The sequence below is a fragment of the Clinocottus analis genome, unplaced genomic scaffold (assembly GCF_023055335.1).
Source record: "Clinocottus analis isolate CAN_PGR_092001 unplaced genomic scaffold, fCliAna1.0.p SCAF_15, whole genome shotgun sequence".
NCBI lineage: Eukaryota > Metazoa > Chordata > Actinopteri > Perciformes > Cottidae > Clinocottus > Clinocottus analis.
Genome location: NW_027175876.1, coordinates 5,688,586 through 5,712,079, shown reverse-complemented (window position 1 = coordinate 5,712,079; position 23,494 = coordinate 5,688,586). Strand labels below are relative to the sequence as shown.

The window sequence follows — 23,494 nt, the reverse complement described above, 5'->3', positions numbered from 1 at the left end:
ACACACACACACACACACACACACACACACACACACACACACACACACACACACACACACACACACACACACACACACACACACACACACACACACACACACACACACACACACACACACACACACACACACACACACACACACACCTCTTCCTTCCATTAGTGGGCAGTAACAGGAACGGGCACGCAGACTCCAGCTGGGCTTAAGGAGATTAACCATTCTGTAGCCGTATGAAATCATATTCCTCATAATCCCCATCACTGACTCCGAAAAGCCCCTCTCACTGTGTGGTATGGGAGGGCCTTTTCTAAATGTGCCCTCTTGTTCTTTTGAACACAAACACACACACACAGTCGCACGCACGCACGCACACACAACAGCTGGATATCTCGAGGAAGACTTTTAACATACAGATGTGTGGGATTACAGCGTGAGTGTATGTGTTTAAACTTATAAGCGAACATTTACACAATCCAATATAGATGATCCGCAAAACCAAAAGTGATGGGACCAATAAATATCAGTAAATCTAGATGCACATTCTTTTTCTTGAGTCATCTTTACTCAGCAGCTGCTCTGAAGTGAGGAGTTTACGGCTTTTTAAAATTTGGGATGAGAGAAGAACACATCGGTTCATGCTGCTGTGTGTGGTTAAACATGCTGAGACTGTGCTTCATCACTTGTTTGCAAAACATCATTCCAGCTTTATGAACAATTAGAGATTTGTTTCCCCCTTGAGTTACACAGCGATCATGTAAGATATTGTGAGTGTAGTGGGTTGATATCCCCACAGCAAAAAAAGGCTGGTATGATGTTTCTTACTTGCCATATCTTGTAATCACAATGACTATTAGTTCAGTTATAAACAAATCTAGAGTACTCTACTTTGTATAACTGTCATGGACATTGAATCTATTTGAATCTCTAAGTTTTAAAAAATGTAACTTGTCAGTTTGAGACCTGTCGAGAAGCCTGTCGTTTCCATAACCCAAAACTCAGTTATTGCTTTTTGCAAAGTTAAAATTTTAATTTCTTTAAATAGTCCCTGTGAATATGCCTAGCAGCAGTACGGTCGTCAATTCCACTGCGAGAACATGTCGAGGCATGGCTTTATAACGGTCTAGTAACGAGCAAGTGTAGTTGTTTCAATGAGTTTTGATGCATGTGACGTGTAGTGACAAGCATAATTAGGATCCCACATTACTGCTTCAACGCTACTAACCTTTGCATGTGCGTGTATTAATCCAAGTCATTTTTCTGTTTGACTGTGAATGTGTGTGGGTGCAAGCGGTAACCAGTCCTTGAACCTCTTTTATCCTTCAGGCGACTTCAAGTTTAATAGATTACATCACAACTGTAAAAGCACTCCCAGTACCTTTTGCAGCACTCTGAGTGTGCATGTGTTCAACATAGTACAGAGGAGATATAGATTGTGCAACAAGTGGTTTGGATTTCTGCACTCGTCCTCACAAAGAAAAGAAGAAAGAGACAGGAGTATTTTAAAAGGTGTTCGTGATTTAGAGGTTGTAGAAGGAAAATCACAAGCGAAAGAGGAGAGAAAGACAGCATGAGATTAGATGAGTACACAAAAAGTAGGAGGAGATATGAGAGAGAGAAGACAAAGGAAACGAGTCCAAAAAAAAGGTCAAATTAATCAAATGTCATTGTTATAAGATGACACACACACGCACACACACTTGTTTTTCTTATATACAACTCCTGAGGCTTAATGTGGGCAGACCAACATGACAGTAGATCTTGGGCCAACCATTCGCATCACACAACATGACAAACGCACACAGACAGCAACGGCCATGTAAGTAGTACAGTTACAACACACACGGATAGAAACTTTATCAGGGGACAAGTAGGTTTGCATGTGCATACACTTTGCACACAATGAGGTCTCTGTGGAGGAGGCAGGCAGCTAGAGCTGCTCCAGAGGAAGATTCAGTAGTCAATGGGGATTTCTGTGCAGAGTATGTCATACTTCCCAGTGACAGACGCTTTCTCAGACAGAGTAAGAAGGAGCCGGAATCTGCTTTAGGCAAGAGAGGGAGAGATAAACGCGTCGCTTTATGGCCCTTTTGTTTTGAGTATTTCTGAGATAAATTAGCAAAGAAAATAAATCGTCTCCAACTCTCTTAATGGGAGTGTGTGTGTGGTTTTTGTGTGTGCGTGTGTGTCTCTAAACATGTGCTGTATTGTTTCAAACTGTGACAAAGTGTTTAGCTGCAGGCTCAAACCAAACACACAACCAGAGAAAGGAGAGACAAGCTGAATTCAGAGAAAAGTAGAAGTTTTTGGAATTACTTGATTCGTCCGAATCGAGCTGTTTACATGCTTATAGGTTCAAATGTATTTACACACATCACATCATCTCGAGAAAATGAGAAGAAGTTGTATTGAATCAAAATGAAGCAAGAGTAACAAAGCAAAGAGCGAGCAAAAGAGAGAGGAAACAGGTAACCCTGCATATTTACATTTCACTTATGTATACATTTATTGCAAATTCCTTTAAGTTTACGACTAAAAGTTTACGACTAAAAAGTGCACACCGTCCTTTGAAACTGAAACGAGTGCTTGTTTCAACTCTGCAATCATTTCAAACAATCATGATGTCCCAGAATATGACCAATTATTGGACTATCAAAGAAATAATCAACATTGACATTAAAAGAGCTTTCGTATGGCATTCTGAGGGAATAACAAACATTCAACTGGGACATAATAGCGTGCTTCACTCCACCACCATCTCCACCAAGCTTGCTGACAGTTGACACACAAGTCCAACTGACTCAGATCTGGGACTTTTCCAGCGACTCGACAAGAAGTTAAGACTTAAGTTGCACAACACACATGATAGAATAAACACATTCTGTGGTATCTCTTAAATATTAAACACTATGTCTGTTTTTTTAAACCCTAATCATGCTCATTAGTCAGCTTGTTTATTCAGCTGAGGAAATTCCAGTTGTTTAATGTCGCCAAAGTTTAAAAGACGAAAAAAATGCTTGAAAAGAGCCAACGACCAGCTGTTTCTAAGGATTTATCTGCCAATACAAATATAGCAGCAGCTCCACTCCATTTTCTCATCTTCCAGTGACTAGTTTTTAAAATGCAAACAATAAGTTGCTATTTTCACTTAGCCATCACAAGATAAGCTCTGGCTCTCTGCAGTCTAAATTCTGCAGGTCTATATGGATATTTCCAGTATGATTTGCTGCCTGCTGGGATAAAAAACGATTACGATTCTACAACATTTCGATGACTCCAGGGCTACGTTTGTGCGTGAGGGCGCGTGTCGTTTCCATGTGAGCTTTGGGTGAGTGGCACAAGTGACAGATGTGGCAGGAAAATCCGTGTTTATTTTTCCCCTGAGGTGGTCATAGAGTCAGAGTGTGTATCTGCGTGCATCCGTGTGTATGTGTGAGTGTGAACAGCGTGTTTTCCAGGCCTTGAGTGCAGTTGAGGAAGGATGTGAGATAACAACAGCCTTTGTGTTCTTGTAAGATGAGCTCCCACCTGCTGCAGTATGTCATTCCGTACTCTATGGATGCGTGTTTGCCTGTCTACACGCCTGTCACACATCACTGCAATATGATAAAGGAAGTATTTCATCTGTATAATACTAAAAGCAACCATTGTTTTTTCCCCAAGTTGCAGCTTTGTATAAGATGGTATGTGTTCAGTAGCTGCAATGAAAACTATCATGAAAAGCCTGAGCAGAACCAGATCTCATGAAAAATGACCATGAAGTTGGAGGTAACTTTGGTGCATCAGTTAGTGACTTGACTGACGACGCTGCATCACATCCTCATCCACACATTTTAGATACCAAAGAACCAAGCTTTTTGAAACAGCTGGCAGAATGAACAGTGGCATTTCTCAATGATGTTGTGACCTAAATTACACAAAGCGTCTCACGCTGGCTGTAAAGATGCTGTTGTGGGAACAGATCAGTCACTGATTTCAACCACATCCTCATTAGTTGGCCGACAATCATTAGGTGACATTACTCAACACAAAATGGACCAAATGTGTCCGTGCAGATCGGATCATTCCGCTCCTTGACATTCATTATCTATCAAGTCTGCTCCAAGTAAACACAATTAACTGCAGTAAATGTTTACCACCTTGACAGCTGTGTTAAAAGCTCTTTTTGAGAGTATCTACACGTCAATCAATTAATCAATTTACCAAAATCTATACTCAGAGTCAAGACCTAAAACCTGAAGGACAGACAAAGGTACATAATAGATTTCTAATGGTAACCCGAGGTCTTCATGTGTGGATAGAAATGGTAATAGGCACTGTGTGTGTGTGTGTGTGTGTGTGTGTGTGTGTGTGTGTGTGTGTGTGTGTGTGTGTGTGTGTGTGTGTGTGTGTGTGTGTGTGTGTGTGTGTGTGTGTGTGTGTGTGTGTGTGTGTAGATTTATGTGGAGTGAAACTGACATACAATACTATAGTACAATACTACTCCCAGTATATTGTATTTTCTCTCTTTCTTATTCACCGTTTCATCTCCTCGGCCCTTCTGGCGTCCTTGTAATTGAGAAAAACCATAGACACTAAAACATCCCGACAGTTTCCCTTTAACAGATATATGTAGACTAACACACACAATTTCAGACAAATCACACCTCAGAAATTGGAATCCTGTGAACTATAATAATACATTCTTTGAAAAGACCGACAAGAGAAATGTACAGAGTGAGAAAAACACATTATTTGAGGGACAAAGACGAAGAGAAAGATAAAGCGCGAGCAGGGGCTTGTCTTTGTTGTGATAGTGTGAGGGCGGACATCAAAGTGCAGAGGATGGACAGAGATGAGAGCAGAATGGTCTGGAAGCCATATGAAACAACAGGAAGAGAGAAAGGGAGAGAAACATAGGACAGGGAGTAAGAGAGGGCAGAGAGGAAGAGACCTTAAAACAGAGGAAGGAGGGAGAGGAGGCAGAGGCAAAAAGGGAGAGTGACTGACAATGAAATATGCTGAAGCGTCATGTCACATCTGTCCACAGAGACACATAAACACACGCACGCAACGCAATGTTTTGTCAGATGTTGGATGAGAACATACAGTCTACATCAAGAGGTATTTTTAATTCGCCTGGTCAAAAGTTGGGAACAAAGCAGAGAGCCGGCTCATCTGTTCTCGACAGATTTGCCCTTTGTTCTGCTGTCAGTTTAGTTATCGTTTGGCTATCCAGCAGAAAGGCAATTGCCCCCGAACATTTGGCTATTTGTCATACTTTTCTTTTCCAAAAAACACATTTGTGTATAATCTGGAACACAACTCTTTGATTGCACTATTCAACTTCCCCGGTCTTCAACAGTAATGGAATCGGTCTGTTGTTGGAATGCAGCGAATACAAATCACACAAGCACAAACATTATATACTCAACACTCAACATGACATTAGAGCGCTAATTCAATCTTGAGAAAAGCTGTTTTGCTGGTGTATGAGACATGGAGCGAGAAGAAAACCACATTTATAGCAAAATCAGATTGATCCCTTAGAAATCTGCAATAAAATTCATACTTGAAAAAACTCCCATTTCAAATACCTAAAATCCACTTGTTAAGAGTCATAATTATAATTTCAGATATGCAAAACGTTGCATATCTGACATTCTTTATCCAAAATAAAGAATGTTATTTTTGGATATCTTTAATTAACATTCTAATGAGTGAGAAGACAATATTGGCGAGAAAAAAATGCTATTATAGACATTCAAAATGGAATTACAGACTCAAGTGTTTTTGAAATATAAAAACAGGTTGCCATGCGCCACATGCGTATACAAATGTACTGCAGAACCAATCCAGGAGACGGAGGCGTATCCCACACCATCTCTGGATCCTGGCAGAGGTCACCACGGTGGGAGGTAAATGTTGCTTATCTCCCACTGGCTGCTTAAACCAGAGGTTTACTCTGCAGTACCCACAACTGGCAACTTGCAAGTCCTGCATCGGTCTTCTCTGAGTATGTGAGCAGAGGCACGTGTGTGTTCTTTGTGGACAGCCATAATAAAATCTTGAAAGAGACTTCCTACTGTGTGTAAGTAAGTCACGCTCCATGAAAGTTGTTCAGCACTTTCGAGAATCAAAACAGGCCTCCCAGACTTGGTTTTTGCAGAAAATGAAGACCTCAAGTAACAGTTTAGTCTAACTATGTGCAAAACTAACCATGAAGTAGAAATTAAATTACCTCAAAATATTGAAAAACAGCTAAGCGTCAACATCTAACGCTGGTAGAAACTGATCAAATACACCAGATACCAGAGAGCAATCTGGTATTCACAGGCTTTCGAGCAGTCTGCACAGGCTTAATACCACTGCTCAAACCAGGATTTACACACTGTCACACACACACACACATTTAGCCATTTTCTTATTAACTTTACTGTCATCAAGCGCAAAGAAGTCTTTGACAGATTTAGTTCTTTTAAGCAGAGGAACTGTAAGACTGCGCTGAGCAGAGGCAGCTGGAGTCAAGACATTACATGTGACGTTAACTCTAACAGAACAATGAAGAAAATACATGTGTGTACAAATACACAAGGGCAAATAGGCTAAGAGAGGTTTAAAAACACTTATTTAGTCCTCACTCGCTCTTTCTGCCTCCCAACTCTCCTTTGTGCCCTTGCCAGGGCTGCATCCACATCCTGGGTAGTCTGCATAGAGGCGTGGGAGAGGGCGGCCACACACACAACACACACAACACACAAACACCAAATGCAGTTCAATGAAAAAATTTCTTCACTTCTCTGCCCTTTCCCACTCGTTTTTCCCCTCATTTTCTCTCACTTTTTTGCTGTCCCTCTAACTGACCCGACCCGTCTCTTTTGTTCCTCATGGGACCAGGTTGACCTCTAGAACCAGGCCAAGCTACCATTGCTGGAACGAGCCCTGTGGGAACTGACTTGTGGATTCTGGCTGCTCTCTATCCATGAATGGAGGAGACCACGGCGGGCCTCTGAGTGAATAGTGACGATGGGGAATTGAGGTGGGATGAACAGGACTGTGTGTGAGTGTGAGTGTGAGTGTGTGTGTGTGTGTGTGTGTGTGTGTGTGTTTGTGTGTGTGTGTGTGTGTGTGTGTGTCAAACAGGAAGATAAGATGGTTAAAAATGTATAAACAGCACTTACTTTATCTCAGCATGACTGCTTTGTTTTTCTTTGTTATGTGATAACGGACACAACTGTTAAGCAGTAAAGATTCACTGTCGTTATCGTCATTACTGAATAGCATTGTTTACGCACAAACATTCATGGCCAGTGTGTATGTGTCCATGCTCACATACACACACCATTGAGAAGCTCTTGAACATAGCGACAAACAATGAAGATGATGGCATGCTACAGATGGAATATTATCAGGCAAAGACATACGTCTATTAATAACCGACTAGAAAGAGGAATATACAGGCCGTTTCCTATGAGAGTAAGATTGACAGTTGACATTAGCGGGTCAAGTGGAAGCTTCTGTCCAATCCAAATTGTCTTTTTTTTTGCTCTGAGCCCCGCAGCAGCAGGTAGCTAGAGGGCATCAATACATCTGACAGGGAGGCCCGTTAAGTCTCTTCTAACTCCAATTAACCTTCACTAGTTTGACCTACTTTTAATATTAAAATAGCCTTTTCCCAATTCAACTCAGTGCTATATTTGGCAGTGGAAATTTAGTGTCTATTATTTTGTGAAAAGGAACAATTCACGGAAAAGTCAAAGTTGTAACATGTTAGTGGGTGAGAATAAGAAGGCCTCCATTGAAGGCCCTTCAGGCGGTGAGAGACTGTGAGAGAAATGTTGTGAAACCGTCGGTCATCAATCAAAAGTGTACGTCTGTTTTGGGATGCCAAACAAATTATACGATAATCATCATTCAGATTGTTTTGTTACTGTTTGATCTTTTGACTTTGATCGTAAGTCAAAAGATCGAACAAAGCAATCTGAATGAGACATGAAATTATGTAAAATACACTGGTGAGTTAGCTAATGCTACAGCAAAAAACATGTTACTCAAACAGAGTTTTCAAAATCTGACTTTCATGTTGCGCTCTTTCGCCTCGACGGTGACTGGGTCCATAGTTACGCTTCTTGTTTAGCTACTCTCCTCTTTTTTTTATGCATAGAAGTGTCAACACCATAGTCAAAGCCTGTTCATTGTTTGGCTTTATCCAAAACACCAATAGATGACACAAATTAATGTTTGCTAGTTTTTCCCCCTCAATTGTAGCGTAACAATTTCTCTGTCATAGTTTGGGGGCCAAGACTTGATAGATCCACCTGGCACATTGTGATATGATTTTAGTAAGATTGTTAATCATAAACTACTCCGGATCCTCTATTTGTCGACTATATCTGAGTTTACTCTCGCCGGCCAGCAGCTGAAACCCCAACTAGACTTTATCTAAACTCTTGACTCTGGAGTGTCAGGTGTTCCCCTTCTAAGGCTGGACAGAATGACCTCTGACCTGCTGACCGGGACTTCAGCACAAATGGATTAACAAAGGCCGCAGACAGACAAAATACACACATTGGCCTATCACGTCCTTGTTCAAACTGGCCCTGATAATTACTTTGACTGCACAGGCAGACAAACAAGACGAGACACTAAACACACACACACACACACACACACACACACACACACACACACACACACACACACACACACACACACACACACACACACACACACACACACACAACGCCCTTCCCTCAATGTCAGTCCCCCAACATACAAGGGCCCCTCTTTCTGCCCCTCACCAGTAATATGATCCATCTCTGACCCGAGGTTAGAGTAGGAATCCTAACCCACAGTAGTTGAAGACAAATGAGTGACCGCTCACAGTTAACCGATTACATACAAACTATAAGAGGACATGATTATCTAATACTTTCCTTTGGCCGTGGACAAATACTGCAGAGCCGACATGTCATGAGGTCTCATCTGGTTTAAGGTTCAAAACCCAGACAGAGTACAATAAACAGTGCTGTTTGAACCAGTAAAAGGATGAAAAATACTATGACATGTCTATGGCTGCTTTGCTTTCTGAATTACACATTAACTTTCATTTAAATACCCATTTGAAACAACTCCACCAGCTGTTCTCTATTATGACACATTCAAATCCTTGAGTAATGCTGGTTGGGGGATTCTTCAAACGGCATTATTTACAGACAGGTGTCAACCATACTGTGTTGTAATGAATCTGAAGCCAGTGCTTCTGTACACCCGCCGCTGGCCTTGGGGCTACGTGGGAGCTGCAACTACAGATGGCCAAGTAACACACTGCATTCCAGTCTACTCTCTCACACCTTGTCCTCAGCTGCTAGCCTCCACCGAGTGACTGAGTGAATGACTTAGTGGTACATGGAACAAAGATTTTAAAACGGAACTCCCAACCCCGCCTATTACTGCATCACAACTTCAACAGGTATAGATAATAAGAGCCGTCGTGTCATGCCGTGCAATAACACGGGGGATTAGTTAAATGTCTGGTAGCTGTCACGTAGCTCGTGCTCCCCGAGAAACAGCTTGATGGAGAGTGTGTGTGTGTGTGTGTGTGTGTGTGTGTGTGTGTGTGTGTGTGTGTGTGTGTGTGTGTGTGTGTGTAATGCATTGCTCATCATACATCACATTCAGTTGTGTCTGGGAACTGTCTGCTGAGCTTATCGTTTCACTGCAACCAGTTTTTGAATCTGTGTGTGTGTGTGTGTGTGTGTGTGTGTGTGTGTGTGTGTGTGTGTGTGTGTGTGTGTGTGTGTGTGTGTGTGTGTGTGTGTGTGTGAGTCACAGTCAGACCAAAGGCAGATAGATAGGAATAAGGACAGTAAAAAGGGAACAAAAAGCAGTGACTCAGGACTTAAATCCTCTTCAGTCACCAATGTTCAGAAGAATTTGAGTTCGCCTCACCTTCTGAATCCCACTGCACAACATATTTCAGAGGCAAAGTCTGGAATAAACAAAAAAGCCAAGCAGCGAATCAATGGGAAACACAATCCCTTAACTACTATGTTTACACAGTACAACATAACAACCCATTAAAAGGGACAGCAGTGGTATAAAGTAGCACATGCATTCATTTAAAAGGCTCTACTATCAGAGCAGACCAAATAAATGCTTATCTCTCAATCTTTAGGTAGCTGGCCATACTCTGAGTTAATATGCAACCAGTGTGCAACTACAGGAGGGAATTTACAAGGCCGGCAAAACAAAATCTAAAAACAACTAAAGTCAGCACACGTTGCAGCAAATGGGACATTGATTTTTGTTTTCATTTATCTTACAGTTGAGCAACTTTGTTTACATGCATAAAACAGCAAGAATGATGTGTGTTGGGCCTCCTGTGAGCACTGTAGACTTTGTAGACCTGAACACAGATGGTGAGTCCGTTGAGAGGAAATCCATCATTTCTGACGGGACTCAACACCCTCATTAGCATACGTCTGCATCAAGACCAACACAGCCATGTGTCACCATGACACCTTCCTGCTTTTTTCACCTTGGACCCAACCAGCATCTCTCCACACTAAAGACTATGTTGAACAAGTAGCACACCTCCAGATAAGTAGGTTAATTCAGAAAGTCAGACATCTCAAGTAAAAACCTTCTTTAAATTTGATCTAGCTCTCTCTGGGATTAATTAATTTATACACACATTACGTGTGTATGGGTCCCATTTATAAGTGTATAGTGACTCATCTGGTTTAACCACAACAGTATTGACGTTATATTATTGCTGAGGGGCCATATAATTATGTGGAGGATGAACATGCAACTTAGTTCCCACAGCAAACTTACGGATTTTGGTTTTCTTGGCATCCAATTTGCGGACTTCAACTTGCAGCTTTTGCAGCCGCCCCTGGATTCTGCAGGACCTCCTGAACACCATCCCTGCCTCCATTTCGATGGCCAGAAAGATGTCGCTGGCATGTCGAGAGAGGTCGGAGAGCTGGTGTATCATGTTGGTCAATGTGTGACAGCCGACTTCATCCAGAGACGAGAACAAAACGGGTTTCCGCAGCTTGCGTCTTCCCGGTTCTTCCCTCGGTGTCCAGCCATCCCTCGCCGATAACCGACTAACACGCCGCGGCTCAATTGTCCTCTGCGTAAAGGGCATCTTTATCTCATACCAATAACTCCACCGGGACCGAAAACTGTTCACGCAACAAAACAAACAACAACACAAAAACCTTATAGCTGTGAAACAAATCCAAGACGCATCACCGTTCTTTGGCTGCTTCTATTTGCGAGGCAGCATAATCCTTCCATCCCGCCATATTTTTGTTTTTCAAAGCATGAGACTTTGTGCTGCTGTACACCGGAGACGTTGCCTCCCAGAGTCTATTCAAATTCAACCAGGCAGAGTGCAGGCTGGGGAGAAAAGGGAAGAAGAAAAAAACACAAGGAAAGTAGGGGAAAGTATAAATGAAAGCCCGGAGAAAATACTACAACCACCTGTAGCAACTGGAATCGGAGCCAGATATACCGGGGAGACTTTACCTGCCGCCCACCGAAGTCAACTCAACGGTCGGATAGAAAACCCGGAGCGGATTCCCGCCTCCGAACGGACCCGGATGTACTGAGGGGTCCAACCAGCTGAGAAGTGGGAAGAACAGTTAGTGGCTAAAGTTACGGTTTAATGCATGCTATATGAACCACATTGTCTCATAGTCATTCTTTTTTTTTAATCTTTTTTTTAACAATTTAAATAATTTAAGTAATAATAATAATTTAAGTACTTGGACAAGTTTAGGTATATATTATGTCTATATAGTGACCCTAACAATTTCACAGAAAATAACGTTAAAAACAATGACTGAACCCATAAAATCAATTATATTTTAGCCTTCTATCTTTAAGAGTTTCTTTTAAAAAATGTTTAAAAAAGAACAAGTTAGTGTGTACGTGTGTGTATTTTCTCATGAAGTAATGTGGCACTACAAAAACACTCTGTTGTTGTATATTAATAAATTAACATTGCACCGCTGTCCAAAAAAATTGTCCTTTCTTACCTGTTGTTGTACTAATGACGTCCATAAATCCATAGGTAGCATTGCTAAGCAGCGGTGTAGTTTGAGTTGTGCTTCAAATTAGCTAGTTTTTGGGGGGTTATTTAGCTCGCTAGTCAGGTTACGAGTACATGTACAACTAACAGAAACAAATTTGAAAGTATAACATATTTGAGATGATTTAGAAAGTCTGGCTAAAAGTATTCATTTGGTGAAGCTTGTCTCTGTTGTATTTATTGTGACACCTGGTGTCTTCGCGGGAACACTGCAACTCGAGAGGTGACATAAAACGTGTCCATGTTTTTTTTTCTTCTCTTGACTCAACTCAGTGAAAACCTTCACATTCCTCTCCTGGTCGTGTTTAACTTGACTTGTTGGCAGATGGAGCCGCTGTCCTGCGACACATTGAGTAACATCCGCATTTCTTCTGCGCTCAAAAAACAAGGTGTGTTGGACAGAAGGGCAGCAGGAGGATGATACATCACACCACGAGGGGAAAAACAACCAGATAATAGTTGTTACAAGTAAATTATGAACCTTGTCTCCTCTTTTTCTGTTTGAATATGATCGCCTGACACGAAAAGCGGTCTTCTGATTAGCTGGTTTAATGCCCTGCAAGGACGCCATATGTTACTATTCCGTGTAAAAGTAACAAATGTGCCTTTCATAATTGTTAGTGGGTTTTTTTTAATGCTATGACATGTTAAAATATCTGCTGGAAGAAACATCAGTAATTATATTTATCTGTTTTAGGGAGTAAATGAATGAGAGGTTTGAAAGCAATAAAATAAAAAGAATATCAAAATAAAAGTAAACAAACTCCCCAATTCTAGAGATGAACATAAGTTTAATCAAGATTAAATATATGCTCCCAAAAACGATTGAAACAAGTCAAAACAATACAAAAAGATGAGCTGTTCCATCTGCCATGTCTGTAAAGTCCTACAGCTTTATACTTCCTACGGGTTTTGGACTTCCATTCGGGGTAAAATGTATACATATATCTCATTCACCATATTTTACAGTGCATTGATTCTCAAAACCATAGCCTTCTTCCACACCTACAAACCCAAACATAAACTCCTTTATAGAATTATTTACATACAAGGCTTGAACAAGTCACCTCAAACCATTTGGTGAGCAAAAAGAAACAAATGAAAAAAACACCACCCATCAGAACATATGGGAACTTTAACTGTACGGCTTAAGTAAGCCACGGTGACATTTTGTTACACAAATCACTGAATAGATGAGGAGGCGGGAGTGGCCTCTAATTATTAAATAATATGATAAACTCACTCAGCAGGGATATTGCAGGATTACTTAACTTGCAAGTTATCCCGCCTCCGTCTTTAAAGTTTGGTTGCAGACACACAAAAATTTACAAATACAGCTTGATGAGTGATGTGAAACCAAATGTGTGATACCTGCTGAACACGTGTCACACACACACACACACACACACAATGCACTTATGTGCACTTACATAAGTAATGTGAAACTGAACATCATAATTAATCTAAAGAATAGAAGATAATTAACTTAGAAAAGTTGAAAACAAGTGATTTAGTGAGCAACCTTGTCCCCGCAGACATACATCATCTAGAATAAAAACAGAACAGCAACAATGCATTTTGAGTTATGGATTTTGAGTTTCGAGTGCCGCAGAGATGTAACAGCGTGCCTTGACCTCCAAAACATTACATTTTTATTGTTCAGTGTAGTCGTGTCAAAGTTTAGCATCTCCAAACACTCAGAACAATAAACACAAAATTCTCCTTAGTAATATTAATATAACATCTGTCGTAATAATAACCCCTTTTTGTCTTCATCCTATCATGATGACATGATGAGCAAAGCAGTTGATTTGAGGAACTCAGTCACACGGCAGGAGAAAGGGAGAACAAATATTCATTGAGTAATTGGTTTTTAATCTTCATATTCTGTATCACACAGATTGTAAAGCCTGATGGCCTACCTTTCCTTGTGCATGTTATTCTATACCTCACTCATTCAACACTTAAGACCAATTTCTGGTCACTCCAAATCCATGAAATTATATCTTACCTGTGGACTATAAAAAAAATTTTAAAAAAAAAAATCTACTACTGCTGCAATCTGAAAATCAGATTGTATTAAAAAAAATAAAGAAAAGTAGTGAAACGTATTGTTTTTGTGTGAGAACAAGCCAAAAAGAACCCTCTACAGCCTCTCAGATCTTAGCCTATGTACAGAGGCTTGGGAGGAGAACCACAGACTACTGTTGTACAACAAAAAGAGATGATCAAGTTTGTGTGTCATGGTGTTTTTAATGTGTGTGTGAGAGACTTGGCAAAGACCAGATGCTCTCTGTGGAACAGAGGCATAGTGTTATGAAGCACATTTGCAATATAATTAGATTTTCTACATTGTCTTGTGTTCTTCTGGGAGAAACGACCACTATTACCAACAAACAGGAAACGTTGGCTCTCAAAGAGTGCTGGACTTGCCGGGTTTCCGCTTAACGTGGTGTACGAAAGCGTCACTCGGAGCAGAAGCAGCCACAAGGCCACGTTGGACAGTGTTGGGCTGGGGGCGGTGACAGAAGAGGAGCCCGGGGTGAGAAGTGGTCATAACAATACGCGAGAGAGAGAGAAGTCCAAAAGCTTGGTCTATGTGAGCGCAGCGAGGACAGGTGGTGGATTTACAACAGGAATACACATTCCTCTTCCAAGGGCTCGATGACCCACTCTAGCGTGGGTGTATCTTGGGACACGTATACACAAACAGTACATACATGTTAGTCCAATCTCCAAACTAGGGCGTCAGTTGAGTCTCTTTGTCACCCTCTGGTGGTTTTGTCCAGAATAGATCCGGTATCACCATTTCCTTCAAACACACACGCACACACGCACATATATATATATGAACATACACACTCATTGGCTCCCCTGTGTCTGTATTCAGGCTTATCTGGTGTAGTAGACTCTGTAGTAAACACTCTTGGAACGCCAGAGTGAATAGGAGTTGTCAAACTTGAGCAGGTAGACTCCGCGGCCGGGGTACTGATGGCTGCCGGCGTACACCTCCTCATGACAGTCCCTCCGGTACACCGGCACAATCTCATCCACGTGAGGCTTCCCGGCCTCCTTCTTCGCCTTTTCCTCCTCACTGGGAGGATCACCTAAGGACACAGGCACAAGGTTTACAGTTATAATAGAACGCAGGAGGGAATCCCCGATGAGTCTCACATCTTCACATGCAACGTTATCGTCATCCATAATATTATGAAGTTATATTTGTGCCTCAATCCTGAACACATGATGTGAAATTGGGAGCAATGAAAAAAATAATAATAATTGCAGGCACATGAATTAGATTTTGTAGAATTGAAGAAAACGGAAATATTGTGACCTCAACAAAGTTTTTGCATAAATAGAAAGTTCCCCCCCCTCGAGTACTCGTGACTGATGCACAAATATAATGCCAGTGTTGTGATAGTAAACATAAATACGCAACTGCTTCTCCAGGAGACAGTCGGAAAGTAAGTTTAGAAGGACTGGCATTTTTTGTACAGTTAGTCCAACTAACAAAACATTGCCAAATCCGCTGCACAATACTGCCTTTATCTTAACATTTCATTTCCACAATTCCTTTCTAGTCACACTACTGCGCTGGTTTTCCCCAAAGAACACAAGGACTTCCTCCCCCGAGGGGAGAGATATGAGATGTTTATCTATGGCGTAGGCCAGCTCTAAACTTAATATGAATAGAATATCGGAAAATCTAGATAATCATATCTCCATTGGCTGATTAGTAAAACAAATCACAATTATATTCTCAATGAAAGCAACATCTGTGGCAAAGATGGAACTAAATAACCACTATGACTTCACATTTAAGTGCCATCATGAACAATCAAAAAGATGTTGTTTTGTTTACATAATAATTAACACATTATAGAAGGAGAGCTTTAACAACATAATTTATTTTATGTTGATGTCAACAACCACAACCATTGCTGCAACGACTGAAAATATTTGTATAAAGAACACTGGCAGGCTTATTCTCGCAGACTTCCCACCCACAACTCACCATCCAGGTCCTCGTCCTCGTCGCTGGACTCCGACACGTGCACGCTGACCGACGCAGAGGCAGCGTCCGTCCACTCGAAGAAGACGCCGAAGCCGATGTCATAATAGTCCGTGGCAAACTCCCAGAAAAGGTAAGAGCCCTCCTCGTGAGTGGGCACTCGCACCGTCACCACCTCCCCACGCCCCACTGTGATCACGCTGTCTGCGTCCTGCCGGATCTTCTCCTTGAAGTCCTTGATCTGTGGCCGTGTCCACATGGAGGGAGCCGCTATGACTGGTGGAGAGTCTGCTGCGGTAAAAGGGATAAGAGGCTTCTTAGAATGTAATGCAGTTTTCCTCTTACAACAAAATATATATAAAATAATATATTTCCCAATCGGACATTTCCTACCAGCATACACATACTTGAGACCACCTGCGACACGAAAAATGCTTTTGCTTGCACCCATTTTCAAATTCGACTTTCATTTTGATCTCAACTACAGATCTTGGAAGTTTCGTGAAGAGAGAAAGACGGTTGATCTAGCTTCTCAGCGTCAATGCAATCTTTCATTAAGGGTTTCTGCCATGGGTCTTTCTGGAGAGTGACATTTATTTAATTTAGTATCTTTTTCATTTACTTAATCGGTCGTGCACAATATTAAAGATATCAATTTCCATAGTACCAACTCCATCAATACAGCAACAGAGTCGTGACATTCTTAGTACTCTACTGCTGATAAGTTGCTCTCTTCTTACAAGGATGTAGCCTTCCATTATCTTTCACCAATTCTTTGCTCCAGGCGCTTCTACTTTGCAGTTCAGATCACAGTTTAAGTCTATTCTATCTGTATATCCCAATTTCACCTTAAAGGGCTTCATTTATTCTCTAAGAATAATGTCAGAAATGCACAAGAAACAAAAGTGTGATGTTGTCTCGTAAATGTACCACTTCAGCGGATATGTACACTTGACCAATGGCAATCCATTAATCTATCCTCAAAACCTTGTTTTGAGAGTGCGCAGTCAGCCATTATTTGGCTCAGGATGTATGCCTTGGAATCAGACCAAAGCCTAGTTCATTTCTGGTGCGAGTGCTTACTCTTGTGAAAGCAGAAAGTGTGGTTGGATCGTTCCTAAACCAGCATACCATCATGTGTCACTTGTTCAAGCTCCTCTTTGCCCTCAAGATAATATCAACAAGGTACGATCAGGTTTCAAGTTTGGTTTAAAGCTTTGTTTGTTTGACTGAGAGCGTTCCCATCACTGTAGCCATTCACTACACAACGAGAAAAGATAGATTATGTATATCACGTGTGCGCGAAGTCGACTCGGACAGTTTATGGGTTTCAAATGAGAAACATCTCCCACCGACCTAATAAAGGGCCGTTCTCTGAGACCTCCTCTGCTGGCTCAGGCTCCGGCTCCCTGTCCATGCTCTCAGAGTAAGAGTCCGACTGCCCTCCGTTGACTGTTGGGGTTTCCTCACGAGCAGTTAGCGACGCTTCACACAACGGTCCTGCTGTTGAAGCGGCGATGGGTTCCCCAGTACAGAAGCCGCTAGATTCAAGAGTGCCCTGCATCAACGAATCTGCCTGCATCTGCTGCTTCTGTAAGGCCGCCTGGAACAAAAAGAAGATATCACTGAGTCAAGACATTGAAATCCAGACTAAGGACATGAACCAAGAATGATAAGTTTCTACAAAGCTGTTGGAAGGATCACCAACTCCTCCTATGAATTAAACTCATATGCAAGGCTGCACTCTTATTGCTGAAATTGTTATACTGATGAGTTTGCTCAAGACTGCACTTGTCTCAATGCATCATCATTATTTGAGGAATTTTATACATGCGTTTGTTTCTGAACAGTCTATGAAATTGCATTTTGACTCAAGCCTTTTTTGCAAACCAAAGGCTTTCTTGTGTACCTCATCATGAAGCGTTTAGTTCTTTTACAGATATTGAGCCTTAGTCCATGACCATTTTCTATTTACTTTTAAAGAAGATATTTACAATACTCAAGCTTTCCCATTAACTATACTATCAAAAAGGTCTATCCCTGTGTCAGTGATTACACACTACCTGTTGCTGGGCCAGCTGGACCTGGTAGAGCTGCTGCATGTACTGCTGGTAGTGCTGCTCCTGGAGCTGTCGGATGAGGCCCAGCTGTTGCTCGGGGCTGTTGGGGTATTGCTGGGCAGCATACTGCTGGAACTGCACTGCTGTCTGAGCATTCAGTGCTGCCATAATCTGTTGTCTGGGAAATAGACCACGGGGGCAGAGTTGGTGAGGAAGGAAATACAGGAAACTGAGAGGAGACAATGGTGGACAATGGAAAAATGAAGGATTTTAACATGGAGAGAAAAGTTGTAGTAAGTAAAAATTGGAACAGGTTTCAGTTGAGCACTGAATCTGCAGTAGAGCTGAAAGGACCATATCACTGTAGATATCAATGTCAGGGAAACATGCTGATTATGTAGAAATCACTTTGATGCATTGAAAGCGCATTGTGCAAATACAAAGTGATAAGAGACATGCATACTTCTGCTGCTCAATCCGTAGCCTCTCCTCTTCTGCCTGTCTCCTTTCCTCGTCTTCTCTCCTCTGCCTTTCCTCCTCTTCAAGCCTTTGTCTCTCCTCCTCCTGCCTTCGTAGCTCCCTCTCCTCCTCCTCCAGTCGCTGACGCTCCTCTTCTTCTTTCCTGAGGAAGAGCAAAGTAATGGAGGATATAATACATTATTTATTATAATTATTATTATTTTTTTTTTCAATTGTTCCCTTGATGCTTCATAGTTTTTGCTGGCTGCATATAGGACAAACTGAAACAGTCTGTATTTAGAAACTGCTACAGAGGGTTCTCCTCAGGGGAACTAAAGTCAAGCGCCTTACCTTTTCCTCTCCTGCTCCTCCCTTTCAATCTTGTGTGAGGTGACGTAGGGAGCAAAGAGGTTACAGCACTTGTTCAGCAGCTTGACAAACTCCACCATGGCCTCCTCCTTCTCCAGGTTACCCAAGGAGGCCCACTCTTTTCTGGACACAGTGTGAGATTATGAGGAAAGATGATAGCAAGTGAGAAAACTGGACTATTTTCTTTTAGATGCCGTGTAATTGTTTTACAAAAGCAAAACAAGAGTTTTGTTAATTAGTAGCATTTATAATAACCATTGCTTCTTAAGAATATCACATTGTAAATACCAAGTGTGTGCCAGTGAAACAAGCTATTTTACTAGCACACCACAATTGTTTAATGGACTATCTGGACACACTAAATAGCGGGAATATTTACCAGATTTCAAAGTTTAAACCCTCTGGCACACATATTCAGACGTCTGTGTGTGTTACCTGCGGTCGTTGCCCAGGACATCAAAGAAGCCGACCTCTGGCGAAGCATCAGGATTATAGGGCCCCAGTAACACCTGTTTGTGCAGAGCCACCAGTCGAAGCTTCTCCTCATAGGTCGGGTGGAAGGCCTTCCCATCTTTATCTGAGAGCAGCAATGTAGAAGCAATTCATTTGAATTTATTGTGTTTTTATGACCTACATTGAAATGTGCTTTCTAAATACTACAACACGCCTTGTGCTCTAATACAACATAGTAGTAGCAACAATAGAAGCGTAAAGGGCATCATATTCTTTCGACACTCCGACCTAATAAAAATCCTCATGGCAGGACTACTTAAAAAAAAAACAATGAAACAATAATCCGAGGTGCGGCAAGGATCAGGTTGTATACAAACATGTTACACAAGACCAAACCCAAACTGACTAGAAATACATGACTAAAAAAACAACACAGAGATTACTATCAGTGTGGTGACCGGGCACCAAACCTGTTTCCACAGTCATTACTAGTGCTTTGCTCCAAGTTCAGAGAAAATGTGAGTTAAAATGAATCGTTCCGGATGTGATCAGGATGTTTATTGGATTTCCTGTTGGCAACATGGGAGTGGTCGATGGATATACATATATGAGCAGGCAATGGGGCAGTAAAACAGGCCACCGGTCACACAACCCTCCCTGTAAGTGGGCGAAATGCCTGGTTTCAAGCAGCGCGGTGCAGTGAAGTGTTTTCAAAGAAGTCGTTCTGAGACTATGGACTGGTATTATCCTAAGACCTAACCCACTCTTTCAGCACAATGGAAACCTGTCAGCGTCGAAATCATCAGAGAAGAATCAGTGTTAGCAAATGGCGTGCAGGCTCCTTTCAGCCGGTTCACGGGCACGACGGGGCGTGTTAAAGCTCCCAAACAAATAACTACGAGCCACCTCTCGGTGAAATAGATAGCGCATAGAGCCTAAGCTCTTAGCAGCATTAATTAGTTAATAGAGCAGTCGGGTGCCAAGACAGATTATTCTCCCCAAACCCTCTCAAAAAGGGGCACACAAAAAGTAGACAGCCAGATGAAAATATCGTCAGGCCACACATAGACACGAAGTGAACTTCTTTTGAAGTGTCGTGCTTATTCCCTCCCCTTTAAACAAGCAGCCAGCAGCCTTTTAGCAGCGTTGGGTGGTTAGCTGTGTGGCTAATGTACCACTGAAGGCTGACAGCAAGCAGCCCCGGTGACAGCTAACGCTCAGAGCTAACGTTAGCAAACGGCCGACCGCGACAAGCGAGCGACCCGTCTCACTATTTAACGGGCGGCTCGCGCGCCAGCCGTGCACCGTGTTGGCGCTTCGATGTCAGAACGGAAGCCATAAATACCTTTGAAAAATTTAAGGCCTATTCCGTAGAGCTCCAGCAAGGGAAAGCCCCATTTCCTCTCTATAGCCGATTTCGCCGTCTCTCCATCTTCGCCTCCCGCGGCAGCCGACGTGTCCGTCTCGGGTTCCGCGGGTTCCGGGTCCGGCTCTTCGACTTGGGTCTGCTCGCCCTCCGGGTCGGGACTGAGGGTGAGGCCATCGATGGAAACTTCGAGCCGGCTGGAAGTAGCACTGTCGAGGTCGCCGCTCTGAACCTCTGTCGCCATCATGTAGACTGTCAGCTGAAGCGGCCACGTACCTACTTCCGTTTAAATTTGGCGGAAGTTCCGGTAGATTTTTTTTTCTTCTTCGATGTAAATAATGACGACGCTTTAACTGCTGAGAGACACATTTACAGTTTTTGATTTATTCGTTTTAAACTTGGGACTGAATGTATGCAAATGTTTATTCTAAATACATGTATTTTGAGGAAGGAAGATATTTACTTTAAATCAGCTTAACATGTATTGTTCATGAAGGGATAGTTGTCTTGCAGCCAAATGAACATGAAAACAAAAAAATATATAATACAATACATCAAACATCATAAATACCATTCAAAAGTACCATCAAAACGATAACATATCAATTTAGCCTCTTATTGGAATGGGTGGAGATGGATAGATGTTTTGTTTATTTAAATATATATTTTATATATATATATATATATATATATATATATATATATATATATATATATATATATATATATATATATATATATATATTTACATGTATATAGCACAATGCTCCCTCACCGCAAGAACTGGACCTAAATGAATATAGTATGTACAGCTAGACATCCATACACAAATGTACCACCCAAATACATTGCTAAAGATGATGGATTGATTTCTGTTCATTTATTTGAGTAAATATGAATACATATGAAATAAACCAATCAAATACACAAATAACCAACTCAAAAAGAGGCCCATACGTGAGGTGCCATTTTAACACAAACCTGCAAACTTGTGAGGATAATTTGCCTGTCTGTCTACAGGTTGAATGTATAGTGCTCAGGTTCAACAGTGGGTTCAACAGCGGTCAGACCTCGAAGGTGTGAACATGCTTTTGTTTGTGTCTACAGCTTGAGCTGCCAACTGGAAATGGCCAGTAGAAATCCCAAAGTGTTTTCACTGTTTGATGTTTGAAAGTGCAGTCTGTTAACTACAATATACCAGCATGAATCAATGTGGAACTGCATTCTTTTAACTTAATTAAAATGTCAAATGTATATTATTCGCTGCCGAGCTGAAATTGATTCCTAAATACAAACACTGAAAGTAAAAGTGCATTACAATTACAACAATGCTGAATTTATATTTTTCATTGGTCATAACTCTGTGCTTTGTACGGACACCAATGACTGTATGAGGCATTTCATGTCATTCCATGATCAGCTGTGCGGACAGCTTTCAGGAAACATTGTCACATATAATACAAAAGGAATCAGGAAATTCAACAGCCTGATTTTAGCATAGCAATCTGGTCTGTGAACACAGGCAATACCCAATTAGGGCCCCAGACAAAGCAGCCTGTGAACTGTGAATGTCTCTACCAGCAAGCACGTTCAACCTCAACAATGCTGTATGTGTCAACGTACAAAGATCAATAAGTGCTGTTGTGAATGTGAAATGACACAAGGCCTGTCAAGAAATGTTCTCACAGAGAAAGACAAGAAAAAAACAGAGAAAACCTCTGATGTTATAGTTTAGGTCCATATAATAGGCCTCTTTCAGGAGCTTGATAGTTTTATACTCATACAATCTACTCCAGGATGACATTAACTTAGTTTCACCTACATCCCATAAATTATATGAATAACAGTAATGTCGCCCAAAGTAATTAAATATGAGGCATGAAATTGAACCTTAATTGACGACGTATGTCCAATATTTCACTATGACAAAGTCTTTACTGAAATGAGCTTGGACTCCCACTAAAAGCACTTGTAACCATTAAAGATTATTCTTATCCAAATATGTGTCAACAAATTAGTCTGTCTGTGGCGTTACCTGACCTCTTGACTTGATCCGCCTCCTCTAAATTAAATGAAGGTGACCCATTCAATAACAAGCACTTAATTCTGGGTACTTCTGAACTGAGGGTTGTGTATTGGGATCAACTTTGTTGGGGCAGGAAGCCCAATGCCCACCAATGTGGAGAAGACCCCTAAGGACCTGGAACTTTATCAAACATAACATATTCTTTCTCATGTAAGCCTAAAGAGGGAGAAATCACAAAGAAAAACAATTACTCATGTAGGTAATGTCTAGATGCAGAATCACAATCAACCAGACATACATACATACATAAGTAATTACACGTCCTTTAAGTTATTTAAAAGATGTATTTATTTAGTGTCTTCCTGCTATAATGAAATACAATATTCAGTTGATACTCTGCGCCATATATTATGTACACAAATATGGAACCGGCTACATAGCATTGCTGGATGTCTCTTTCAATCAGTTGTTAAAATATAAGGCGATAGGTTGATCTTTTTTAAATAAAGTGGACTTTATAATATTAATTAAATTGGGTCATTATCAAGCAACAGACATGCAGCCTTTCCAAGGCTCGGATTAGAAAAGGGAAGTTTCCGACAGCCTCTCTTTGATGGCTACCGGTCAGTTATTGCTTCATCCATTCCAAAGCGGATAAATGTTT

The 23,494-nt window shown here is 41.4% G+C and overlaps 2 protein-coding genes across 4 annotated transcripts in view; both read right to left on the bottom strand.

The window, feature by feature from the left end:
- The window catches only part of nhsl1b (NHS-like 1b), a 97,101-nt gene extending 85,499 nt beyond the window's left edge, over window positions 1-11,602 (bottom strand). Inside the window, exons 1-2 of one of the 2 annotated variants that reach the window (XM_068576923.1) lie at window positions 11,518-11,602; window positions 10,816-11,388 (exon numbers count right to left, since the gene is read on the bottom strand). In XM_068576923.1, the coding sequence (XP_068433024.1) occupies window positions 10,816-11,134 (319 nt within the window). In that variant the 5' untranslated portion in view covers window positions 11,135-11,388; window positions 11,518-11,602. Of the gene's footprint in view, window positions 1-10,815 lie in introns of both variants that reach the window. The other variant, XM_068576924.1, reaches the window with a different exon arrangement.
- A 1,251-nt stretch (window positions 11,603-12,853) lies between these two features.
- On the bottom strand, window positions 12,854-21,085 carry acbd3 (acyl-Coenzyme A binding domain containing 3). 2 transcript variants are annotated; one of them, XM_068577410.1, is made up of 8 exons: window positions 20,784-21,085; window positions 19,421-19,562; window positions 18,968-19,108; window positions 18,621-18,779; window positions 18,161-18,335; window positions 17,454-17,700; window positions 16,101-16,388; window positions 12,854-15,189 (listed from the first exon to the last, which is right to left on the bottom strand). In XM_068577410.1, exons 1-8 carry the CDS (start codon window positions 21,049-21,051, stop codon window positions 14,975-14,977), a joined length of 1,635 nt encoding a protein of 544 aa, XP_068433511.1. In that variant the 5' UTR covers window positions 21,052-21,085; the 3' UTR covers window positions 12,854-14,974. The 2 variants fall into 2 exon arrangements, with proteins under 2 accessions (XP_068433511.1, XP_068433512.1); XM_068577411.1 differs by having other exon boundaries at window positions 16,101-16,385.
- Between the last annotated feature and the right edge of the window lie 2,409 nt (window positions 21,086-23,494).

What these genes read in the sequence shown, in the direction of transcription:
- acbd3 (XM_068577410.1), bottom strand. Translation starts at nt 21,051, where the DNA reads ATGATGGCGACAGAGGTTCAGAGCGGCGACCTCGACAGTGCTACTTCC. An exon ending in CTACGGATTGAGCAGCAGAA is followed by an intron (nt 18,336 to 18,620) that starts GTATGCATGTCT and finishes TCTATTTCCCAG; the next exon opens with ACAACAGATTATGGCAGCAC. An exon ending in AGAGAACGGCCCTTTATTAG is followed by an intron (nt 16,389 to 17,453) that starts GTCGGTGGGAGA and finishes CTTTTACCGCAG; the next exon opens with CAGACTCTCCACCAGTCATA.